Below are 23,945 nucleotides of genomic sequence, written 5' to 3'. Positions count from 1 at the left end.
ATATATATATATATATATATATATATATATATATATATATATATATATATATATATATATATATATATAATGAAAATGAAACAGATATAAGGAAAAGGGATAGGAAAACACATAAAGGACGAACACAGGAGAGGTGGGGAAGGCGGAATCAAGCAGATCACAAATGTAAAAATATTTCCTAGACAGGGATTTGAACTCCGGCTCTTTCCACTTGCCGGGCGGAGGCTCTTAACCACTTGAGCTATCCAGGAAACGTAATTTACACCGAGATCTGCGATGCTTCATGCAACCAAGTGCCCCGATATATATATATATATATATATATATATATATATATATATCTGGATGGATGTAACGACCTCAAACCTGCGCTTGCGTGTTGAGGAGTAATGTTACTTCCACATGCCACGAGGAGTGCTTCTAAGGTAATGTCGTACGGTATTCGTGCACAGATTTTACGCTGTTCCAATTGTTCAATAATGAAGCCGACACGTGTTTTGGATATTCCAATAACGTTTGCGGTACGCTTTTGAGTGATTCGCCGGTCATTTTGAATCAAAACATCGACGAATTTGCGATGTTTATCAACTGTGGCAGTGATCGGACGTCCGCTGCGTGTTTCACGAAAAATTATGGCTCTTCCAGGCTCGGAACCACGAAATTTTACTACCCACCGATTTACAGGAGACCTATCAACAGCATCGTCACCATAAACAGCCTTTAAACTACGACGAATCTCAGTAGGAGTCACTTTTCCAGCAGTTACAAATTCGATAACAGCATGCTGTTTAACTGGCGTTGGCATAGTACTAGAACATGTCTCCATACTTCCGCTTCTCAAAACACACTGGATGAATGTAACGACCTCAAACCTGCGCTTGCGTGTTGAGGAGTAATGTTACTTCCACATGCCACGAGGAGTGCTTCTAAAGGTCATTTTGTTTGTGATCTACTAGCATGTGTGCATTAGTTTTCAGCCTACCCTCGTATCCACCGTCGGGTGCATTGCGGTCACTGTGAAGTTTGTGCGAGTGTTCTCAAATGTCGTACGGTATTCAAATTTCTCCGTTGGAGAAAAGGAGGAGGAGGTATTTAAGCCTTTTTGGCTATTCATGGAAATGCCAGCTTTTTTTTCAGGGATGTATAAAGGTAATCCTAGTTGATACCCTTAGGAGTGGAGGTGGGTCACTATCAATTGAGTGTGGCGCCGGTTGTACCGTTCCTCACGAAACGTCGCAAGGTCTCCCACGTGTCTCTGGTGGATTCTTTGGAACGGGTTTGGTAGACCTCTTTGCTTAGGCCCTCATACTACCTTGATCAAAAAGTTCCCGGAATAACTACCGTGTGGCGCTCCCATCGTTCCGATTTGAGTTCTGTTTTTTTTGTTAAATTGGTACATCTGTTGTTGATATTCCCTTTAAATCTTAGTGTCATAACTTGACATTTGCAAAAGTTACGTAGCCAAGAGTACATCTATCTCTGTGTGTGTTGGCGATTTTTTACAATTGCAGAAATGGATTTAAATTTGCAACAACGAACTTGTATTAAATTTTGCGTAAAAAACGGATTTAGTGGCGCACGGACGTTGGAAATGTTGGAAAAGTGTTTCGGCAACGATTCTCTAAAAAAAACGGTCGTTTACCAGTGGCACGAGCGGTTCAGAAGTGGTCGTGAGTCAATCGAAGATGATGAACGCAGTGGCAGACCATCGACATCGAAAGTCGGTGAAAAAATTGATAAAGTAAAAGAAATGTTGGTCAATAACCGCAAATTAACCATCAGAGAAATAGCGGATGACTTGAACATTGCCTATGGATCCGCCCAAGACATTGTGGTTAATGATTTGGGTTTCCGTCGTGTAGCATGCCAAAAGACCTCAATTTCATGCAAAAAAGAGACCGTGTTGACGTCGCAAAAGACATGATTTGCGAGGCTGAATCCGATCCCACATTCATCAAAAGGATCATTACTGGAGACGAGACGTGGGTTTATGAGTACGACACGCAATCCAGACATCAGGCAAGTGAATGGCGTTCACCAAATGAGCCGAGACCAAAAAAACCACGTCGTTTTCAGTCAAAAAAGAAGGCAATGCTGACGGTTTTCATGGATTACAACGGTGTAGTGCATCATGAATTTTTGCCAGAAGGCCAGACAGTAAACAAAGAGTATTATTTGGGCGTTATGAGACGTTTGCGTGAAGCAATTCGCCGAAAGAGACCAGAAATGTGGGCAGAAAACTCGTGGATTTTGCACCATGATAACGCACCGTCGCACAGTGCTATCATTATTCGTAATTTTTTGACGAAAAATGCAACAAATACCATCCAACAGCCACCGAATTCACCTGATTTGGCTCCCTGTGACTTCTTTCTGTTCAATCGAGTTAAAAAACCATTACGGGGAACGCGTTTTAGCAGCCGAGAGGAAGTAATGGAAAAATCGCAGGAAGCACTGATGGACATACCGAAAACCGAATATAAAAAATGTTTCGAGGATTGGATCAAGCGCTGGCATAAGTGTGTTGCAGTCGATGGGGATTACTTTGAAGGGGACAATATAGATTTAGATGAATAAACTTGTATTTTTAATTTTCTGAATAAATTCCGGGAAATTTTTGATCAAGGTAGTATATCAACGCGACTTGTTTCTCGTATAACAGGCTTTCCACAACAGAACGTTTGGTGTGTGTTACGTTAACGCCCGAACCTACCAACCACAACCAATCATACATATACCATTGAGCAAGAAGTTGGTGATGCAGAAAAGTTGGCTCGTTACAAATTCCCCGCTTGCATATTAAATCAGACTGAGTAAAACGAGGCGTTCCTGGAATATTTTATCTCCAGGAATTCAAGTCAATGGCTGGTTGAACAGCTGCATCTATGGTAGCGAAAACCCATGCAAACCCAAGGAACGTTATTAATGATAGTTCCAGAGATGAAATCTTAGTCAATGTCCTCTGTGCACGTCATAAAATAGATGTGAATGGACTGTTCTCTGATTTCCTGGAGATTTCCATGAACGGTATCGAGTTTCTGGAAATTATTCAAAATTTTGTATTTTCACATGTTGACGTAGATGAACATGAAGAATGATTTCACGTCCAACTATGTATTCGTACATCTACATGGTATCTCGAAAGCTACCGTTAGGATTTCAAATTAAAAGGTCTCTTTAGCGATTGTTTCTCAAAAGTATTAATTACCCTCATCGTACTACGTTAGGAGAGATCATGTCATTAAAATTGGATAGATAAAGTGTTTAATAGATGGATTTGATGTATAATTTTTAGCTCGAACGATAAGAGCTCAGAATGACATTATCCACCGGCGCTAGAGGGGAAAAGTATTTTGTGTCTAAAGTATTCTGGTGCGTAATCAGCCCCTGCCACACACCTTAACTGGTGGCCTGTAGATAAGCAATCATACAACACCATAAAGGATAGGAACAGTGCGTTTCCAAGTTGAAAGATCCGGTGTTCAAGTCCCGGTCAAGGAAATATTTTTGCGCTTGTGATTTGCTCGATTCCGCCTTCCCCGCCTCTCCTGTGTTCGTCCTTTCTATGTGTTCCTATCCATTTTCCTTATATCTATTTCCATGTGAATGAATATATATATATATTCATATATATATATATATATATATATATATATATATATATATATATATATATATAAAGTCCACGAATAAATATTCCGTGGATCTTGTGCCTTGCGATTTTTATTTTTTACCTCAACTCACAAGACACCTCAAGGGTAAGCATTACACATCGGACGATGAGGTGAAGGCAAGTAGTAGTATCGAGCGTTTCATTAAAAGCCAAAATAAATCTCAAGGGGGGGGGGGCAGTCGGAAAATTTCGGCGGTGGGGTCCTCCCCCAAAATGCTTGCCTGTAGGCGGAGAAAGGGGGAGGAGAGCCGAGGGGGAGGGGAATTGGCATGCCAGAGAGTTAAGAGAGGAGTCGCCGCAGGCAGGCAATCCGGTGGTGACTCAAGGTCGTCTGCGCGGCTTCCCAGCTGAGGGGTGAACAATGCACACACTCGCGCGGGACAACCTCCCCCAACCACAAAGGAGGGGGGGAGGAAGGAGAAGACTCGACAAAAACAAGTAAAAGATCGTCGAATCTCTTACCAACCGACCTCTCCTCATCATCCCTCATGGCAAATCTTCTGTGTAACAGGCGTTCTTATTATGAGAGACACCCGAGAGCTAAAATTCAAAGTAACCACATATGGAAGTGCGGGTTAATTTGGTAGAGTAAGTATTCAGAGGAAATGGAAGGGGGGAATGGGTGGAGAGAGAGAGAAACCCGACGTCAACATTAACCAAATTTACATATTAAAGAAATACACCTAGGGGTCACACAATTATAACGTCCCATCCAACGGACGGCGTACTCGATAAACCCAAAGCGTTCCCTGCACATGGCAGCCAAGAGTAGGGGTTCGATGGCATGCTGGGCGCCGAATCAAAATAACAAACAAAAACTGCAAAAGATGAAAAATAATACGATTTTGTATTTTAAGGGTTCACAAAGGAAATAACAAGTTTAGATGTTCATCACAACCGTACAACTGTTAACACTTCCGACTAGTAATTACTTAGAATAATGCGCGCGCCTAAAACAAAAAAAGAAAGAAATTGAAATCGACAAACAAACATTTTCGTTCCAACGGATTTTTGTTTTAATCGAATCCATCTTGGTTTTCGAGATGGATCCAATATTTAAACTGTTTCAAGAAAAAAAATTCATCCCTTAGAAAAATACGGAGATGCCAATAACATTTTTTTCACCCTTAAAAGCATTTGGAATAACAGTTTTAAAAAAAAGAATATTCCCATCTTCGAGACACTTCCGTTTGATTCACGACGCGCTCCGACGCCGCACGCCGTCCTATTCACGCATGCACGATCCACAGTGCACGTCATCGAACGACGCTCAGCACCGAAACCCATCGCTTAACAACGGGAGTGCTTGAAAAAAATGGAAAAAAACACTCAAAGTTATTATTCAAATTTTCTTTAAAAAACGAAAAAAAAACAGAATAATTCACTACGCCTCGCTGGCGGCGGGCAAACTCAGATCTTTTTTCCTCATATTAAAAATCTTCAAAACTGTCAGTAAAAATTGTCCACCAGCGTTGTCGCTGAAAAGATGACGAAAAAAAAACGCTGACTCTGGGAAAACATCTGGCTGTCCGGCGTGGACAATGTCCTTCCTCCAGTTCGAGGAAAGAAAAGGCAGCAACAATGTTCGTCTTTCACGTCTCTAGTTTAAGGGTTGGAAATGACGCTAACGAAAACATCTTATATCCGGCCGACTCCGGAGCGTTGCGCCTTGGGCGCCGGCGCCTTCCGGGGTCTTCGGCCGCGAGGCTCCCTCACTTCCCCATCCTCTGGATGGACCACTCCTGCTGGCACAGGGGACAGCGGTTGTTCTGCTTCACCCACAGGGACATACAGCAGTAGTGGAACGAGTGGTTGCACTCGCCCCACACGACGACGCAGTCTCCACCGCTGCCCACGCCCACGGCGCTGCCCCCTGTGCCGGCGCCCCCACTCAATACGCCCGTTCCGCCCCCTCCCACCGCGGAGGACGACTCCTGCTTGTTCTCCGCTTGGCACCGTAGGCACGCGTCTGCGGGTGGAAGAGAAAGAGATCGGGATCAGTCAGAGCAAACATGGGCGAAGGAACGAGACACGAATATAATCCAAGGGCTATCTATCTCTCAGTTAAGTCCAGCTCAAACGAATACAATCTTCAAATTTGAACCCACACTCAGTACAAATTATCAATTAAAAACCGTGCATTTTCATATCCGTCCCCATTCTAGGAGAAAATTTTGCTAAAAGAATTAGATATTAAGTCCAAAGGAACTCCAGCCAGATTCGAAAAAATTTGTTACGTTAAGAAGACGAGTGTAACGAACCTTTTAGGGGAATTAGGCTGAGAGCTACTTGAGATGCGGTGAGAACAAGCCAGAATTAAGGCTTTAAGAAAGATTCAGGACAAACGATTTCCACAATGACCTCAAAGGAATGATTATGGCCCCACACTATTCAGGTAGGTAAGACCACAAAAATAAGCGAGAGAGACTCAAGTACAATTAAGTCACCAATATTTGTTCTTTCCCCGGACAATCAGGAATCATAATATTTATAAATCAAAGTCATTATAAAAATAGCAAATACATTCGATTTACAAGCCAGGACAAGATAAAACGCTGCGTAGACATAAGGTATATTCGTAGGTGGATGTGTGTGAGAGTTGATAGCCTATGTGTTTGCATACGTAGGGGTTAAAATGGTTTTTGCATGAATATATACTACATCTCTGTGGGTGTAAATTGACATAAATTTGTTAGTTTTTGCATGTGGTTGCCTTCTCTTTTACGATTGGTGATCTAAACACCCCCTCACCGGCCACACGCCCTTGTAGCGGGTTGCGGGGTATTATGCTGATCTGGATTCCAATGTGTCCTACCGTCAAGCAATTCTAAATAATTCCAGACCAAAAGATGAGAAACTCAGCTTTTTCATTGAATGACGTCGCAATCTGCATTATGATCGCATTAGCACATCGAGATTCCACAGAGTTGCGTGTGATTGAAGACAGGCGTCCTCAAACACCCCCGGCCACACGCCGTCGCCTGCGGGACGAGTCGCAGCTAACGACGTGGATGGGAAATTACGTCACGTGAGAGTTCCAAAAGGTCCAGTGAGCCAATGCTATGGACCTTCACTTTCAGTGCAGCACATATTGCGTGGAGAAGGGACGGGAATAAGCTCTTAACATCAGAGTTCTTCCCGGTGCATTAGATTCAAGAGCCTTATTGACAGATAAAATCCAACTGCATATCACCACAACCTTACTTATAAGGAGAGAATGGTACAGAAATTATTGAACGATAATTGATCGATATATCTCTCATTTACGGGAGATTATTTTATCTCAAAACCACCGGCAGCTGGTCACTTCCCACATTCATTAACACGCAATATACCTCCCATTTGCGGTCAGTCAGTGGATAGGACGACTATTAAGATTGGTATGCTTTAGCGGTATTTACAGATTTGTTTACGATAACAGTAGAAATATATACGACGGAGACATGCGAGAGTAGATTCATTTTCAAATCTCCCAAAGATGCTCCGAGAGTAGTGCATAAACTGAAGTCACACTTCAGAATAGTGATAAGGACAACCGAAACTATCGGGGGGAAAATATGCACAGAAAAAAATTTTTAATGAAGCGCTTAAAGCGGCAAATAATTACACAAGTTTCCGTTAAAACAATGAAGAATATTCCGGCAACATTAACGTTTAAATGATTTCCACTTTGGAATGCCAACCTAGAGAATATTGTGGAAATTGATGACGCGTCAAAAACTACATGATTAAAATCAATAAAACGTATTATGTGGTGTTTTTTTATTTAGACTAAATAGGCCCTCCTTTCACCAAACCCTTTTCCAATGTCATATACAAAGAATAATATCAATTTAACAGCGATCCAGTGAATGAAAAACAGATGTAAGAGGAAACACGCCATCTTGGAATGTACGCTTATCTGGAATGCCATAAAAGTTGGCGTTGTTGCCATGGATACAAGTGGGAGAACTGCAAACAAATCAAAAATTCCAAAAGCGATATCCAAGACAGCGTTGTGCGAAAGCGCCTCTTTCAAGAGTATGCGTAGGAGGAAATAAATACAATAAAAATACATAAAATCTTAAGAAACTAACACAAATTAAATTGTGAAAGGTAAAGTAGAAAAACTATTACGACACATGGGTTGAATAAGATGAACTCGTGGCAAAATATGAGGATTATGCCTATAAACTTAAAAGAAATAGCAAAATGAGTATACAGCATTTCCCAAAAGTAAAGTAAAATTTATGTATATAAATCAGTATACCAGTGGATACCTACGGGCCTCCATATTTCCAGTGGACATGTAAAAGGCTATAGCTATGGTCAAATCGAGCAAACATTCAAAAAAGGATTTTATGCATGCAGATTCATTCGCAACGACGTCGAATGTTAACAGCGAAAAAAAAACCACCAATCGATACCACGTTGTGGAAAGGATGGACTCATCCGGATAAAGACAAACAGCAAGACGGCGATGCGATCGAAACGGCCACGGCATAAGGCGTTCATTCATTCACTGGGAACGGATGTGTTTCTAAGTCCCAAGAGGAAAATACACGAGCTTTTGGGAGCAGGGACGAACGCATGGCGAAGGACAGTTTATTTCCACATAAATTACTTTACACTGAATTGCGTGGTGATAAAAGGATTTCACAAGCTATATATGCTTTGTTCTCTCAAGGCTAACAATCGCCACCAAGTGCCCGATAACATTAAAAGATATATAAATATATATATATATATATATATATATATATATATATATATATATATATATATATATATATATATATATATATATATATATATAATTGCAGTAAATAGGAATAGATAGGAGGGAAAGGAGGCTAATCCGCAACCTGTACATGTCTCAGATTTCTCAGGTGCGAGTGGGGAACGGGAAGTCCGGTTGGGCAGTGTTAGGAAGAGGTGTAAGGCAGGGTTGCCCATTATCACCGTTGATTTTCAACCTCTACGTAGAGGAAATGATTAAAGAGGCATGGGAAGAACTTGAGGTAGGCATGAAAAGTGGCGGGGAATTCGTAAAATCAGTTAGGTTTGCTGATGACCAAGCTTTAGTTTGTCAGTTAGCCAAGGGTTTGCAAGCATTGCTGAGTGAATTAGAAATTCAGTGCGACAGGTATGGGATGAGAATCAATATTAATAAAACAAAGGTTATGCGATTTTCTAGAAAGAAAAAGGCTAAGCTTAACATTAAAATAGGAGGGCAAAAACTAGAGCAGGTAGAACAGTTTACGTATCTCGGTAGTGTTTTGGACCAACACGGTCAAAGTAGTAGGGACGTAAGGAGGAGAATTGCACTAGGCAAAGAGGCTTTCACAAGGAGGAGGGAGTTGATGACAGGGACTTTGAGTAAGGATGTTAAGAAAAGACTCGTAAAAACTTTAATTTGGAGCGTAGCTATGAACGGCGCGGAAAGGTGGTAATTGAAGCAGGAGGATAGACGTAGACTGGAGGCTTTTGAAATGTGGGTGTGGAGAAGAATGGAGAAGGTGAAATGGACAGAGAAGAAAACAAACGAGGAAGTACTTGGTATGGTGGGCGAAGAGAGGGGTTTGTTGGGAGAAATCCTATGGAGGCAGGAAAAGTGGCTGAAGGGAGTATTGACCGGCAGCGGGATGTTGAAGACTGTAATTGAGGGGAGAACGTTAGGCAAACGAGGAAAGGGAAGGAACAGGATAGGGATGTTGGACGGGATGAAGGGAGGAAGAAAATACTCAGAGCTGAAGAGGGACCTGATGTAAAGTAGGATGTTGTGTTTTGCTAGGGGTCACAAATTATTTAATTAGTAATTACGTCCATCCAAAAAACCTACGTTAACCGGTAGATTACCTAATAATAATATATATATATATATATATATATATATATATATATATATATATATATATATATATATATATATACACACACACATACATGATGATGCAGAAGTACTCACGAGAGCAATATAACATTTGGACGGCACAACAGAACACAAAATAACATAGAAAATAGATAACACGTAAAAGGACACTCACATTGCAGATTGTTTGAGTTCTCGGCCTCCTCTGAGGCCCTTTTCAGGTCTGACCTGAAGTATGCCTCAGGGAAGGACGAAAGAAAAAAACAATCTACAAAGCGAGGGCCCGCTTACGTGTCATCTATTTTGTGAGTGTTGGATTGTGACACACAATTCGTCCGCGTCAGAATTTAAACATTAGGATATCAAATTGAAATATCCGCTAAAATCACAATATTTATGAATTAAGAATGCTATACCTTTAATCGAATAAAAAAAGGACATTACATTCGGAACAGTTATTAAACGAAAGCTCTTACAATATATGTTATAAATTTCAATTTTATTGCTCTGAAATCAAGATCAATCAAGCATTTTAAAAATATATCGATATGCAAGGGAGCCCTCTTGGAAGAGGAGGTAGATAGGTCATTGGCTCAAAGGTTTACAGTTACGCTAAGTTAAAAAGTGAAACTGGTTTAAGGTGGCTCTCACCTCGGGGTGACTCAACCCATGAATTCAAATGCAGCATCTTTGAGGTGTGTTTTCTGACTGTTTTGATTCGGAAAAAAATGAGCTTAACGAGTTACTACTTGCGTGAAACTTCCTTTAAGTTGCCTCTTTACCACGGGGCCCGACGGACCTTTCTCTGGACTCACAATCAGGGCCCAAAAACACGGTTTTGATGGTAGTTTATTCCAGAATCTAATAAAAACTTATAAGTAAATAAGTTTCATTACATGCTTACACACACACACAAACATACATATACACATACACATATACTATTCCCTCTTCTGAGGAAGACAGCTGTGGATTTGGATTTCAAAATGTTAAGAAATGTGTGTTTCTCACACATGTTCTTCAAACTCTTACGCTATTTATTTGTGCACTTCGTGTTTTTGATGTTATGGATATTATTCAACCTTTTCACCTAAATTGTGGTGTTTAAATTAATCTGTTAATTTTCAAATACATAACGACGATCCCTTAATCCCAATATGTATAATACAAAATATTAAAAGGTTGACCGTCTACAATTACCGTTTTTGAAAAGCTAGAATGAGTCTATAATGGGGGAAGTTTTTTTGACTATTGCCCCTTTGCACCACTGAAACTCAAACTACCACAAGAAAAATTGTTTTTAAATATATATATATACATGTGATTTTTCAGGTACCAGGTCTTCCTGGGAAACCATAACCGGCACAGGGAAAGGAACTGGTCCCCCTACCCTGATATGTGAATTTCACACGCCGTATAGGGCTTAGTACTGGGTGAACTCTACCATCACCTACTAAACCGACCTTCGGGTTGATTACTGTGTTTATGGTTATATATATATATATATATATATATATATATATATATATATATATACATATAATTACTAGAGGCCTATTTCTGAACGACATATAACTGAAATAATGTCACAACCTTACGTGTTTCATACATCACACGACGATCATTAATTAATACCAATCGTACATTACTACATATATCGGGCGTGTAATGACATTTTACATATTCAGTCGCTGTATATAACAAATAGACTATTTCATTTTTCATAGTTAGGAGGGAGACGAAAATAGTTCTAAAATTCATTCAGTCATTCCAGTGCCACCCTAAAGGTCTACAAGATGTAAAATCCTTTTTCGTATTTCTCTCAGACAAAAGGAAGTGTTTCAAGTCAGCCCCGCAGTAAATGCCCATTGATATTTCCCATAATTCGTCAAATATCTCAGGGTCCACCAGTTAAATCAACAATGTTGCCAGACAGGCAAAAAAATACAAGAAAATCTAACAGCAGAGCAGTTTTGATCGTCGTATTTTGAATTATGGTAAGTTGAAGTAGCTGGCTCTCACTAAGGATTCGATTGCTAATCATTATGGTACACCAATCCGTATTAATGAAACCTCCTGCCCTCCTTTTTTAAATATTCTAATCATTCAAAAAATAGCCGTTTTAGCATTTTACTTTGAGATTTGCAAGCATCACAATAACGACTAGGAAAGTCACAAGAGACTAATCTCCAAGGGATTGGTAACCCGCCATGACGAGAATTCATCCCGCTAACTTCATAATTGCATTAATTAAAAATAGCAATTTTCCACAAAAATAAAATTTAATGCGACCGGTTTCAATGTTACTACATCATCATCTGATGATGCAGTAACATTGAAACCGGTCGCATTAAATTTTATTTTTGTGGAAAATTGCTATTTTTAATTAATCATGATATTCCACCATATCACGCCTGAAACGTCTCTTTTTATTCATAATTGCAGTCGAGAAAGCTGCTTAGCAACCAACCAGGGCGGCGGCGCGTTTGAAGATTATATTCATCTCGTGAAAAAGGCCCGGACTGAACCTTCCAGGAAGATGACGAACATTTTTTTCCTGCTGCGTTTCACCATTCTACATATCTCGAACTATCGGCCACCATGGAAAAATCTGCAAATGAGCACTGATTGCTAATGAACAAGAATTGTTCTTCGAGAGATTTTGGGTGCCGTCACCAGTGAACTCGGGCAGTAATGCTTATTATATTTGTTCCATGTTAATTGACTCCAACCCAAGCACTACCGCGTTTGAGGCAATAATAGTCCAAAAGTCATCGACCTGAAGGCTGTTTTGAAAGACAAGGAAGGTTCTTACGTCGCACGTAGCCCTGTGGAGTGTGAAAAATGGCATACACAGGATATGGAGTCGGTCTTTTTTCCCTCACTGCACCCCAGGAATAACTGTCTGACTGTATTTGAAAAAAACGCAACTGGGGTCGGCTAGGAGTGTCCACAGGAAGCACCCGATTTGAAACCCCGGCCGACACCTGAACTCTCACCTTAATTCTCTCGAGGTAACTCGTATGATGCCAATGTCTGAGGTAAATTACTCTTATCGTGGATTAGTTTTTGTTTGAGGATCTGGATGCTAAGGTGGCTAATGTAATAGCTCCCTACACCGGGGGCCTGGGTTCAAATCCCGGCGGTTATAAATTTTTTTCAGTAGTATCCCGATCCCTACACGATGTGCCTTGTGGAGAGCAGTTCCAGTGCAATACACCGTCCGTCGGATGGGAAGTTAAATTGTGTCCCCTTTGGTGCCTTGACAATAGGCTAATTCCGACTCCGAGTTTCTCTTCATCATTTCCTTGACCGTCCTAACCCGGCTAAATTACCCACCTATCCCTTTTGGCGCAAATGACCTCAGATGTCCGTCACCTTCCCCTTACTAACCCCTAACTAACTACTACCACCACTACTATATTTATTTGTCATCAATCCGTCGGAGAAACTGTATGCTCCAGGTAAATGGCATGAACATCCACAAGAAGAAAACAAAATCCTTGAGTGTGGAAGAGAGAAGGTATACAGGGCCTGCACATCACAACTCGCAGAGTGAAAATAGAGCAAGTGTAATCAGTCTTCAGCAGTAATTGGGCAGCAGTATAAGCCGGGGTGGAAGAATTTCGACCGATATCAACAGAAGTCTTTGAAGCATGGTGCTGGAGGAGAATGCTGAAGGTTAAATAGGCAGACAGAGTGAGGAAATGCTATATTGAGCAGACAGAAGAGAAAAGGACTATACGGAGAAATAAAATTAAACTAACTGCCCAATAATTCGTTATTACCCAAATGGCTGGCGACCCCCTGCCACACGCCGTCAGGGTGGTTGGCAGCGAGTGATTACACTGTTTTTTCGCCCTGAGAACGAGCGGATTTCAATGACCAGTTTATGAGCTAGGTGATCTACACCATCCCCTATGAAACAATCGTTCAGGTTGAGTACTTATTCGTGATTGGCAGAGCGTGATTATTCACCTACTTCTAGTGCCGGGGATGACCTCGATCGCCGGTCACCTCCCTTTCCGATAGCTTAGCGGACATCTACACATTGATCGATCGTCGAGAAAGAGAGAGTGGGAGAGGAGATACACCCGGAATAGGCCGAAACGGTTCATCGCCGAATCACGGAAACAAACGCGCAACGTCTTGGAAGAGTGTGGATGGAGGGAGGGACGTAGGAAGTGGGAGAGGATAGAGGGAAGGAGAAGAGGGAAAAAAAAGATTTGTGTCACCCGCGAAAGTCGTCCACGTGAGAGAGTGATGAACAAGATGGGGGACGATCGAGATAACGCGTGGGAGGGGTCATTTCTCTTTCCTTACCACCCCCTTCTCCCCCCCTCCATCTCTCTTCCTCCTTCCCCTCCCACCTCCTTCTTCTTCTTCAGCCTCGCTCCAGAAAATTCACACCATTAACATCGCCTTCGAAGACGCCCTCCCGACACTCACCCACCCCAAGCGAAAGGGATACGTATATAGGGGAAGAGAAGAAATGGCAAACGCAAACGCTTCGGGCCCGAAAGGGTCGATAGATGCACTCCCGGAAGTGGACAAATGCCGCCTCATTTCCGGTCTCCAGTCTTCAAAATTCATCGAGCATTCATTCGCCATCATTACTTACGGACTTAACCGTGTTATATTATTTGGAGTTTGAATAACACAGAAAACCGTCATCGTGAACTGTTAAAAGTGTTCCTGGAAGTTTGCCTGAAAGTCTGAAAAGTTTTCCCCCTACGCTATCTTTTCATATATATGGAAATATATATGTTTATAGATGAATTTTTCCAATTTACCGACCCAGGTTTTGACACACTCCTTCCTGGTCAATTTGCAAATAAAAAAATTAATAGACTACATATATATATATATATATATATATATATATATATATATATATATATATATATATATATATATATATACAAATATATATATATATAAAATATCTTCGAAATGGAACGCTCTTCGGCGACACACAAATATATAAAAACACAGATGTAGATTTTTAGAATATAGAGACACAAAGAAAGGACACTCACAATTTGTTATTTTACGTTTCGATTTTACGATTATATACTATATATATATATATATATATATATATATATATATATATATATATATATATATACATACACATATATACTGGTGTGTGTGTGTATATATATATATATATATATATATATATATATATATATATATACATATATATTAACCATAAACACAGTAATCAACCCGAAGGTCGGTTTGGGAGGTGATGGTAGAGTTCACACAGTACTAAGCCCTATACGGCGTGTGAAATTCATACATCAGGGTAGGGGGGCCAGTTCCTTTCCCTGTGCCGGTTATGGTTTCCAAGGAAGAATATATATATATATATATAAAATATATATATATATATAAAATATATATATATATATAAAATATATATATATATATAATATATATAATATATTATATATATATATTATATATAATATATATTATATATATTATATATATATTATATATATATACACATTAAAAATATATATTTGAAAAACTAGGAATAAGTTACCTTAATAAGTGATGTAGGAGACCTTTAAAACATTTTACTTACAACTCACTTCAGCTCACTGAGCCGTCCGTCTTTGCGCACAATATCTCAAAACATTTTATCTTATGTTGGTTCAGTGATATGGAAAAGGTGTTGTGCGTAATCAAGGGTTTTTTCAAAATATATTTAGCGGAAGACATGTTTTATTTATTCTTCCCCTTCCTATCGTTCAAGAATTTTTCTATTTTTTTCTCCCCTGTTTCTAATGCATTCCTCACAATAAAATATGTTCAATATCGATTTACTTCTCTACATCTCATTCACTCACTTTTTGAATTACGTTTGAATTTACATCAGCAACGTATTCTCTTTCCCACGCCATACGCCGCACATCTTGCTCTCCTCCTGGCTCTATTTCCTTCACTTTCCCCTAATTCTCCAATCCACCCTCATCCTAAGACTGAATTTCTGAACCCACACGATTTCTATACTAGCCGCTATTCTCTTTTCCTGTATTTATCTACATAAGACACAAATCCTCCCTTATTTTACAATTCGTCGGCACGATTTTTTCTCTACGACGCTTTCAAAATTTTCATTCGCAAATATTTAGCTGTATAAATGGTAACTGTTTCGTCGTATCTTCCTTCTTTCATATTTCAACACGCAACCTCCACGCTTACATTTCTTGTTCTTCATACTTCCAACAATCCCCTCTCCTTCCCCAACCATACGACATCCATATCACTTCCTCGTTTGTTTTCCTTTCTTTCCACTTCCCTTCCCAACCCTTCTCCACACCTTCATCTCAAAAGCCTCTAATCTACGCCCGTCATCTTGTTTCGATGACCATTATTCTCAGCCGTCAGAAAAGCATAACGCATTTCTCTTTCCGTTGTCTCTACTATCTTGACCACCTTGGTCCAAAACAATAAACTTACTCATTCTACCAATTTTGCCCAAATACACCCAATGCCTTCCAAAGATTCAAGATACAAATAAAGATATTCTATACTCAAATTTTCTTTCTACTGACTTTCTCCTCACTGACACTGCGTTCTCCTTTATTTTACTGCACTCGCAAATGACGCTCGCCATGATGGTATTTCACTCTATTTCGTACTTATTTCGACCATTGCCAGCTGCATCATTGAGCTCTTGGTTTTACAAGTATAGTACTCATACTTTCCAGTTCATAACTTCCTGGGATAAAAATATAAGTCTCAGTTTTCCTTTCATCATTTTCTCCAACCCTTTGATTACGGAAATAGCACTTCTTCCAAACTTTTTATCGGCGTTCATTTCACGTAATCCATTTTCGGTCTAGCTCTTCTTCCTTCATAGAATCAAACTAATTAAAAACTCAAGCTTATCCATATGCCATTTCCTTTTTACATCCAAGCGAAATCCTCTTATACCTTATATCTTTGCGTTCTTCACGATCCTTCCCTATTATCGTGCAGCACGTCCTACCACGCACCCTTGAATTCCCTCCAACATTCTTCAACCCGCCCTCTTGTTCACATTCTCCAATTTTTCTTTGATAATTACAGTCACATCATCATTTGTCTATTAATTCCTAGCTACCTAGCATATAACTTTTTCATTCTTTCACTTGTAGCCAATGGTTCCCGTTTGCAAAAATAATTTCCTTCCTTTCCTCTACTGCCCCCGCGTCCATATCATGATTATTCTTAGTACACCTTTGATTTGATGCCAACTATATCTAAGCATTCCCTTTTTCGCACCCTTGCTTCCCTTTAAATTCTCCTAAAGTTTGATTGTATATCATGCTTACACTAAATGACTGAATACGCCGCTATTTCCTTTCTTGACAAGCTGAAAACTGAACGATGTCGCCGTCATTCCCACGTTAATAGACTTGAAATTTGATTTTTTAAGTAAATTTAATCACATTATCATCTCAGAAATAGTTATCCTGTTAAAATTCAAAATTAAAACATAATCTTCTTTTACTTGCGATCGAACTAAGCCCCGTATTGAATATACTCAGGGCTTCCATCTACCAATATGATTCCCTCATTGGGCGCACTGATTAAAGAAAATAAAATACGGTTTCTGAGGTGCGGCTGTAACTGCATTAACACCCAGGCGTGGTAAATAAATATTGAAAAATCTGGAAACCGCTCCCTTTCAATGGAAACAACGACGAATGGAATGCCTCCGGAGAACTTTCAACTCACCACATAAAGAAGATTTTTGCCGACTCAAGCCGAGATGAACGCGAGCGCGGTCATCTTTTACGACCGAAGACGCTGGTAACCTTCTTAACCTGAACTATCGCCTAGTGTTTCTATCGAAGTTGCATAAGACGAATCACATAAGCGGCGCGTGTCATCACCGTAGTCGGAGAACATGGTTACGGTCGGAGAGTTTTTTTTTATCCTGAGAGATCCGTATCCAAATTCCACGAAAAGGCAACGGTGCCGAATCATTCTTTGCGAATGATTCACGCTCCCGCCAGCTCTCGCAATTGCTGCGATTTCAGATTACGCTCATGGATTGGAGATGTCGCGACGACGTCTACCATCGCCACCGGATCATCAGTTCCATCTTCGGAGAGGGGTGGGGAGGAAAGGGGAGGAGCACAATACTTCCACCACCACTAATACAAGTCCATTAGGTCCGTTGTGGGGGAATTTTAGATTTAAAAAAGGAATCACTTTGAGACCATCGCGATAACTTCCTCTTCCTTTGCTCTACATTATTTTTTCCTTATTTATTTATTTCTTCGTAACATCTGCCTGCCTAGATGCTTTCTAAAAAAGCCCACTCTCACCCTTCCTCAACCTTCTAGATTTGTCCTACGGGTATTTTCACTTGCCGCTTGATCTTCCACGAGGGATCTTCCGTTTAATTTTCCCCTCTATTATACCCCAGTAACTAATCAACTGTGCCTCAAGGTGTGTCCAATCCATCTAGTTCTTTGCCACGGAATTCTCCCCATATTGCACCTTTCTCTTCAGCATTCTTCCAAACTTCCCAGAAGCACCATCAGCAATCTCCTCTTCATATCCATGTTCCTAAGTCTTCCATTTTTTGCTGGCTCACTGTTCCTATGATCCATGTCCCTGATCCATAGGAGAGCGCCACGCTTTATACTAACGTTTTGACCAACTACTTCCACTCTACAACCTCAGATTCTTCATGAACGCCTGCTTACATGCTGAGCTATTCTTCGCTGGATGTAGGTCGAAATTCTTCCGTCCCAAGTTATACCGCTGCCCAATTAGAGGGATTCCACTTGCTCTATTTTCCCTCTGCGAGTTGTGATATATCTCTCTTTCACAAATCCGAATTTTAGTTTTCTTCTGGTGAATGTTGATATCATTTTCACGGCTTGAAACAGACTCTCCGACATATTGATAACAAATATGTAGATTAGTTGTGGTAGTAATTATTAGGGGAGGCGACCGAGAGCTAAGTTCACTCACGCCATTGAGAGTTTGCGGGTAATACGGAAAGGGTAGGTGCTTCAGGGGATGGATACGACACTTTCTCTGCACAATAGAATCAGAATTATTTTCTTTAAAAATTTGTTTTTAAAGCGGCTATTTACTTAAGATTAGCACGAATCACTGTGATTGAACGACTAAGATTAAAATTTTGTGTGAACTATCAAGACCAACCGTCCTACACAGGCCATTTTTTTATCGTTTCTAAGTAAAAATACTCGGAGAGACAAAGAAAACAATTGTTATTTATTATTTTAGTTGATTTTATAATTTTTTCACCATGATGGCTATTCCTCGCGAAAATTGATTATAAGTTGTTTATAGTTAGCCTAAAGTTATTGTTATTGATTGCCTAACATAGATGTCACCACAACAAAGTTTCCTTTCAAGCAATCAGTCTATCAGCGCCAAATGCACGAATGTTTTCCTGCTCGTGTCATTACAGTTTACAAAATTCATGCAATGAATGCCAACAGAATGAAGGCATTACAGAAAAATATATTACCCAGGATTAGCGGCTTGGAACTTCTAATATTCCTCACCCTGAAATTCCCTTTGGTCACACTGAACCGTGACCTTCTCCATCTACCTCTCCCTTCGAATCTTACTACTCCTCTTGATGAAGATTTCTCGAGTCTTCCACCGGGTCAGGGGTTCCATATTCTATTAACTTCGATGGGACGAAGTTACTTGCCCGCGCCGGTGGTTACTGGGACCGAATAATTAAAGAAGCTATTGAAATAAGAATGGCGAGACGTAGTTGCTTAACGTTGGGTGACAGTGAAATGGCCCCCCTCCACCCACATTTCTAGTTATCGAGCTCATAGTCGATCACCACTGTTTCAATCCGGAGACAATTTATGTCAAGCTTTCCAAATGCCAACTACCTAAAACCCTGATTGACCTTTCCGTCTAACATCCCTATTTACTTGTCCTACATGCATTTGTCCCTTGAACTTACAGATGACGACCTTCCCTCAAATTTCCTCCCTATTACATTCATAAAAAAATTCATTTCGATTCGTGAATCTGATGCGTTCGTTGTTATTCATTATTATCGTCCATAAGAGCGGTAGGTACCGGGTTAGGGTAGGTTATCGATGAACCCGGGCAATACACATTATTGTGCTCCCAAACCCTAACTAACATGCCAATAAATATCTTTATACCCAAGACTACTTAATTCCAATGACTAATTCTTTAATTATGCACACTTTCGATCGCACTTAATTATTACACCCTAAATGCCTGGTCCTTTCCTCTCTCTACCTCGATACCACAGCATCCTCCTCTCAATTGCCTTCTCCAGAATTAAATTGCCTTTTAATATCACCAGCATCCACTAGTCCTGCCTTCTTCCAACAGCCGGCTCCCTTTCCCTTTTAACAGACCTATACGTCTTCGTCTGCTTTCCATTCTCTCCATAATGCATTCTCAGTTTTCCCCCAAAACCACATCTCCAAGGTCTTCAATCTACGCTTATCATCTTACTTCCACGACCGAAGTTTCCGATCCATGAACAACTACGCTCTTGAGTCACATTTTCCCTAGTATTTTATTTACCCGTTTACCTTGGCTGCGTGCCCATCAACTTCCCGACTCTTTGTAAACGCTTCTTTACCTAACGAAATTATTCTTCTCAGGTTCAAAACACTAGGTCCGCCTTTATAATTAAATGAACTATTCTACCTGTTCTAGTTTCTGTCCCTCAACATGAAAATGTTTATCTTAGCCTTCCTATTCATTGACAACCTCTCTGAAATTCGTTTTCTTTACGTCGATTCTCACACTATACCTTTCAAATGTTAGATTATGAATGAGGGTTTATTAAACTGGACGAATAACGCGAAAGAAGCTTATGTGAAATTTGGTTCTAAGTTGCGGCGATCGTTCAGGCGGTAAGGCCTGAGAAATTATTCTTTTGCCATAAATAACCTCGCAATAATATAAAGGTTGAATTCATATACAGCCAAAAATATACAGCGGGTGATATTATTCAATTGTTTTGGAGTTGCATATGATTTTCATAGTAAACGTGCCCTTCCTCTATCTCGCTTACCAAACATTCTCAAACTCTTATCACAGTCTTCAACATTCCACTGCCACACAATATGTCCTGTAACCAACTTTCCTTCCGTGTTTGTATTTCTTCCAACAACCTTATCTCTTCCCCTCCGACTTTCTCTGGTGAATGAGTGCACGTCGGGTGACCTTTCAACCCTACTATTCCCCAATGTCTTCCCAACTTAAACCCTCGTCACCCACCCAAAGGCGAATTACAGGGTTTTCTTTAATACCTTCTTCCCTTCATTCCTGTATTCCGTTTTTTTCAAATGTTTCTCCCTGCACGCGTCAAATTTGGAAGATATTGATTTTTAAGCTTCAATATTTTCTGAATTTTCGTCGCGAGGGAAAACAGTGTTTCCCCGATTTTAGTACTTTTTGCATTTTTTCTTTCAATTTAAAGTGATATGTTGAACATTACCTGTCAAAGAGTCATTTCAATTTTTATGCAATTATTTAATGCGAAGAGAACCTGTATTAGAAACGACTTCCGACATAAATATAAATAAATAATATATATATATATATATATATATATATATATATATATATATATATATATATATATATATAATAAAATTCAATTTGGCGATTTATCTTTAGGGGTAATGAATATTACTTTTTTTCCAAAACGGTTAAAATATTCCTCAGCAACCGGTAAGTCGATTTTCGAATTGAGCTATTAATGTGATTTTATTTAATAAACAATCTTTGGTCAATGAAATTACACATCGTCAATCGGTAGTACTATAAGCATACGACTTAATGACCATTTAAAAACACAGTATTTCACACACGATATGCTTTCCGTTAACTAAAGAAAGCTCTTACAACGAGAATTAGGTCGATGAATGACATATTGAAAGATCTGAAGTCACCAGTGAACAATTTGGTAAGAAGGGTGGTTTTTGTAAGGTGCAGAAGAATGGTCGTTGAAGTAAGATGATAAGCGCAGAGCGTGGAGGCTTTTGTGGGCGCGTGGGGAAAATGGAAAAGATTAAACAGACGGAAAGGAAAACTGACGAAGAAGTACGGGGCATGGTGGGGGAGAAATTCAAATGAGGCAGGAACGGTTGATGCACGGAGGCTGTTGTGGAATGTTGGAGACTAATTCATACAGAGGCGAGGAGAATGTTGGGTAGGCGAGGACAGGATGACCACTCAGTTTCTAGATTCTCATTCTCAAGTTTTCCCGACACATTAGCCGTGTTTTTCGCGATTTTTCTATCGAGTGTTTTGGAATCCGACTCTTGTATTTTACTGTGGCACGTCGATCGCTTCATTCATATGCGAGCCACTGGTATGACCGAAGGCTCTTCAAAATTCAATTTCCGATTTGCACACGAAATTTTAGACGATAATAAAATTAAATTTCACCTTTCCATTTTTTAACGTATTTTCGAGGAAATCAAAAGTAACTCCTGACACTTTCCCGATAGCTTTTGGTGTCGGATGGAGTAAAACGGCCAGGAATTTCGGATGGACTCCGGATTTAAATGATGATTCATCGCAATGTGTTTATGGGATTAATCTGTTTCGCGTCAATAGTACCTGGGTCAAAAGAAGACCGACCGGTGGACCTGATGTCAACAGATAATTAATCCGTCCCACCCAGCGCACCGTATCGACAGCCTTGGGCCATTGGAAGTGCCCCCCGAGGAGGTTGGAAAGCATAAATAATGAAGCATCCACGGGACACCAGGCGGGAGGGGAGTCTATTGCGTTTCTCACCTACTCGAGGTGTGGAAGATGCATCTCTCCTCCTCCCCTACCCTTCCCTCCTCCACACTCTCCCACCTCACTGAAGATGCACGTGTTCACACCTAGTTTTCTGTGCACCCGATAATGCAGTCACCATACTCAGTCGTCACTAGCCGTAGGCCGAGCACTCCGGGAAACGAAACCAATTCTCCGCAGTGGCCCTCCGCTGTCTCCGGAGGGTTCGTTTATCGGACGGTGCCGACGTCGGGGGAAGTCCACCCTGAGTCAGGACTGAGGCCTTTGGCGGCGGTGCATCGACCGTGAGAGTTCGTCCTCCCTTCCGATTCCTTCGCGTCTCTTCCAACCCTTTCAACTCCCTCGGGAGGCGGCCGTCTCGCGGGTGAAGCAGCGCCTCATCCCGCCAAGGTATTCGCTGAAGAGAGGGCGCCCTGATCGCCACCTCTTCTCTTCTTCAACCCTCTGAGCTTACATTTTCCCCGGAGGGCCGTCGCCCTTGTTCCATCGCCAAACCCGAGTGAACAAATGCTGGGAGCAAGCTCAAGTGAAGAATTCGAGGAGCGGGGAGAGGAGGAAAAGGTGAGACGTTTGGAAAGGAATCGGAACCTCACCACCTTGGAAATTTTGGATTTTAAACCACTTTAAGGGGTTTATTGCGTTAATTATTATTATTAAATGTAAGATGTTTTGCCTCCTCAGGCTAAGCTGTTCCGTCATCCTGTTCTTTTTCCTCCTGTGTTTCCTCGTAATCAAATGGCCAATTGTGAATTTTTGACCTGGAGATTTCTCTGTTTTGGACGTCTTCTCTGTTCATTCACGTCATTTTTTAATATTTTTATATTAGTTACAACAAATTACATTAATTATTAGTAATGACATTAGGTACAGACCTACCTAAAGAAAGTCTGTGCGATATTGTTTTTCCGAAAGTGATCGTTGCTGTAACATCAATGTCGAAATAGCGTAGATAAATCCATGTTGCCATTAGTTTTGGGTAAATACACCGATCACTGCCGACATTATCGTCCTTGTGTTCCAATCATCGACCATTAGTCCGTAGGACGATACGATTACATACTTCTAAGATAGTATCATCTCTATTGACGCAAAAGCCTTTGAATGTGACATTCAGAGGCTTCTGCGTCTCTCTCTTCCGCGCCTATGATACATCCAATATATCATACAAACTCTCGGCATACAGGTAGTTCATATTGATAATATGTATCGTCCCTGGATAAATCCGTTCCTCAAAATCAGCGACATTGACTTGGTCGACATGGGAACAATAGAGTCATGGTGTCCATAGATCGTAGGAATTCTAATCGTGGGCGATTTCGCGATTCTGAGAAATCGATGTGTTCCATATCCAACCCAGCTCCGATCGCTGGGTGACCGCGTGATATTCCGATGCGTCCACAGAGTAGTTCTACGCCGATGAGATTCCAATTCGCGATATCCTCATCTTCAACTCTCGCAGTAATGAAACCAACGTTTAGTTTTGATACGCAAGGGCTCAGGTGACCTCGTGTTGAACCCCTACAAGGTGTGAAATTCAAGTTTGCAGGTAGTAGAGGGCATATTTTTATCCAAGGTGCTCTGTTAAGTTTTTTTTTCAACATGGGAGTT

At 40.5% G+C, this 23,945-nt stretch overlaps 2 protein-coding genes across 2 annotated transcripts in view; one reads left to right on the top strand and one right to left on the bottom strand.

Moving 5' to 3' along the window:
- Window positions 1–4,501: 4,501 nt before the first annotated feature.
- The window catches only part of Roc2 (Regulator of cullins 2), a 187,801-nt gene continuing 168,357 nt past the window's right edge, over window positions 4,502–23,945 (bottom strand). The window contains exon 2 of the mRNA XM_071586842.1: window positions 4,502–5,642. Within this exon, the coding sequence (XP_071442943.1) occupies window positions 5,386–5,642 (257 nt within the window). The 3' untranslated portion in view covers window positions 4,502–5,385. The remainder of the gene's footprint in view (window positions 5,643–23,945) is intronic.
- Tret1-1 (Trehalose transporter 1-1) overlaps window positions 22,424–23,945 on the top strand; it is a 153,677-nt gene continuing 152,155 nt past the window's right edge. The window contains exon 1 of the mRNA XM_071586829.1: window positions 22,424–22,898. Within this exon, the coding sequence (XP_071442930.1) occupies window positions 22,845–22,898 (54 nt within the window). The 5' untranslated portion in view covers window positions 22,424–22,844. The remainder of the gene's footprint in view (window positions 22,899–23,945) is intronic.

The sequence above is a fragment of the Hetaerina americana genome, unplaced genomic scaffold (assembly GCF_022747635.1).
Source record: "Hetaerina americana unplaced genomic scaffold, ioHetAmer1.1.p SCAF_265, whole genome shotgun sequence".
In the NCBI taxonomy this organism is placed as follows: Eukaryota; Metazoa; Arthropoda; class Insecta; order Odonata; family Calopterygidae; genus Hetaerina; species Hetaerina americana.
This window is presented reverse-complemented; position numbering and strand designations above follow the sequence as displayed.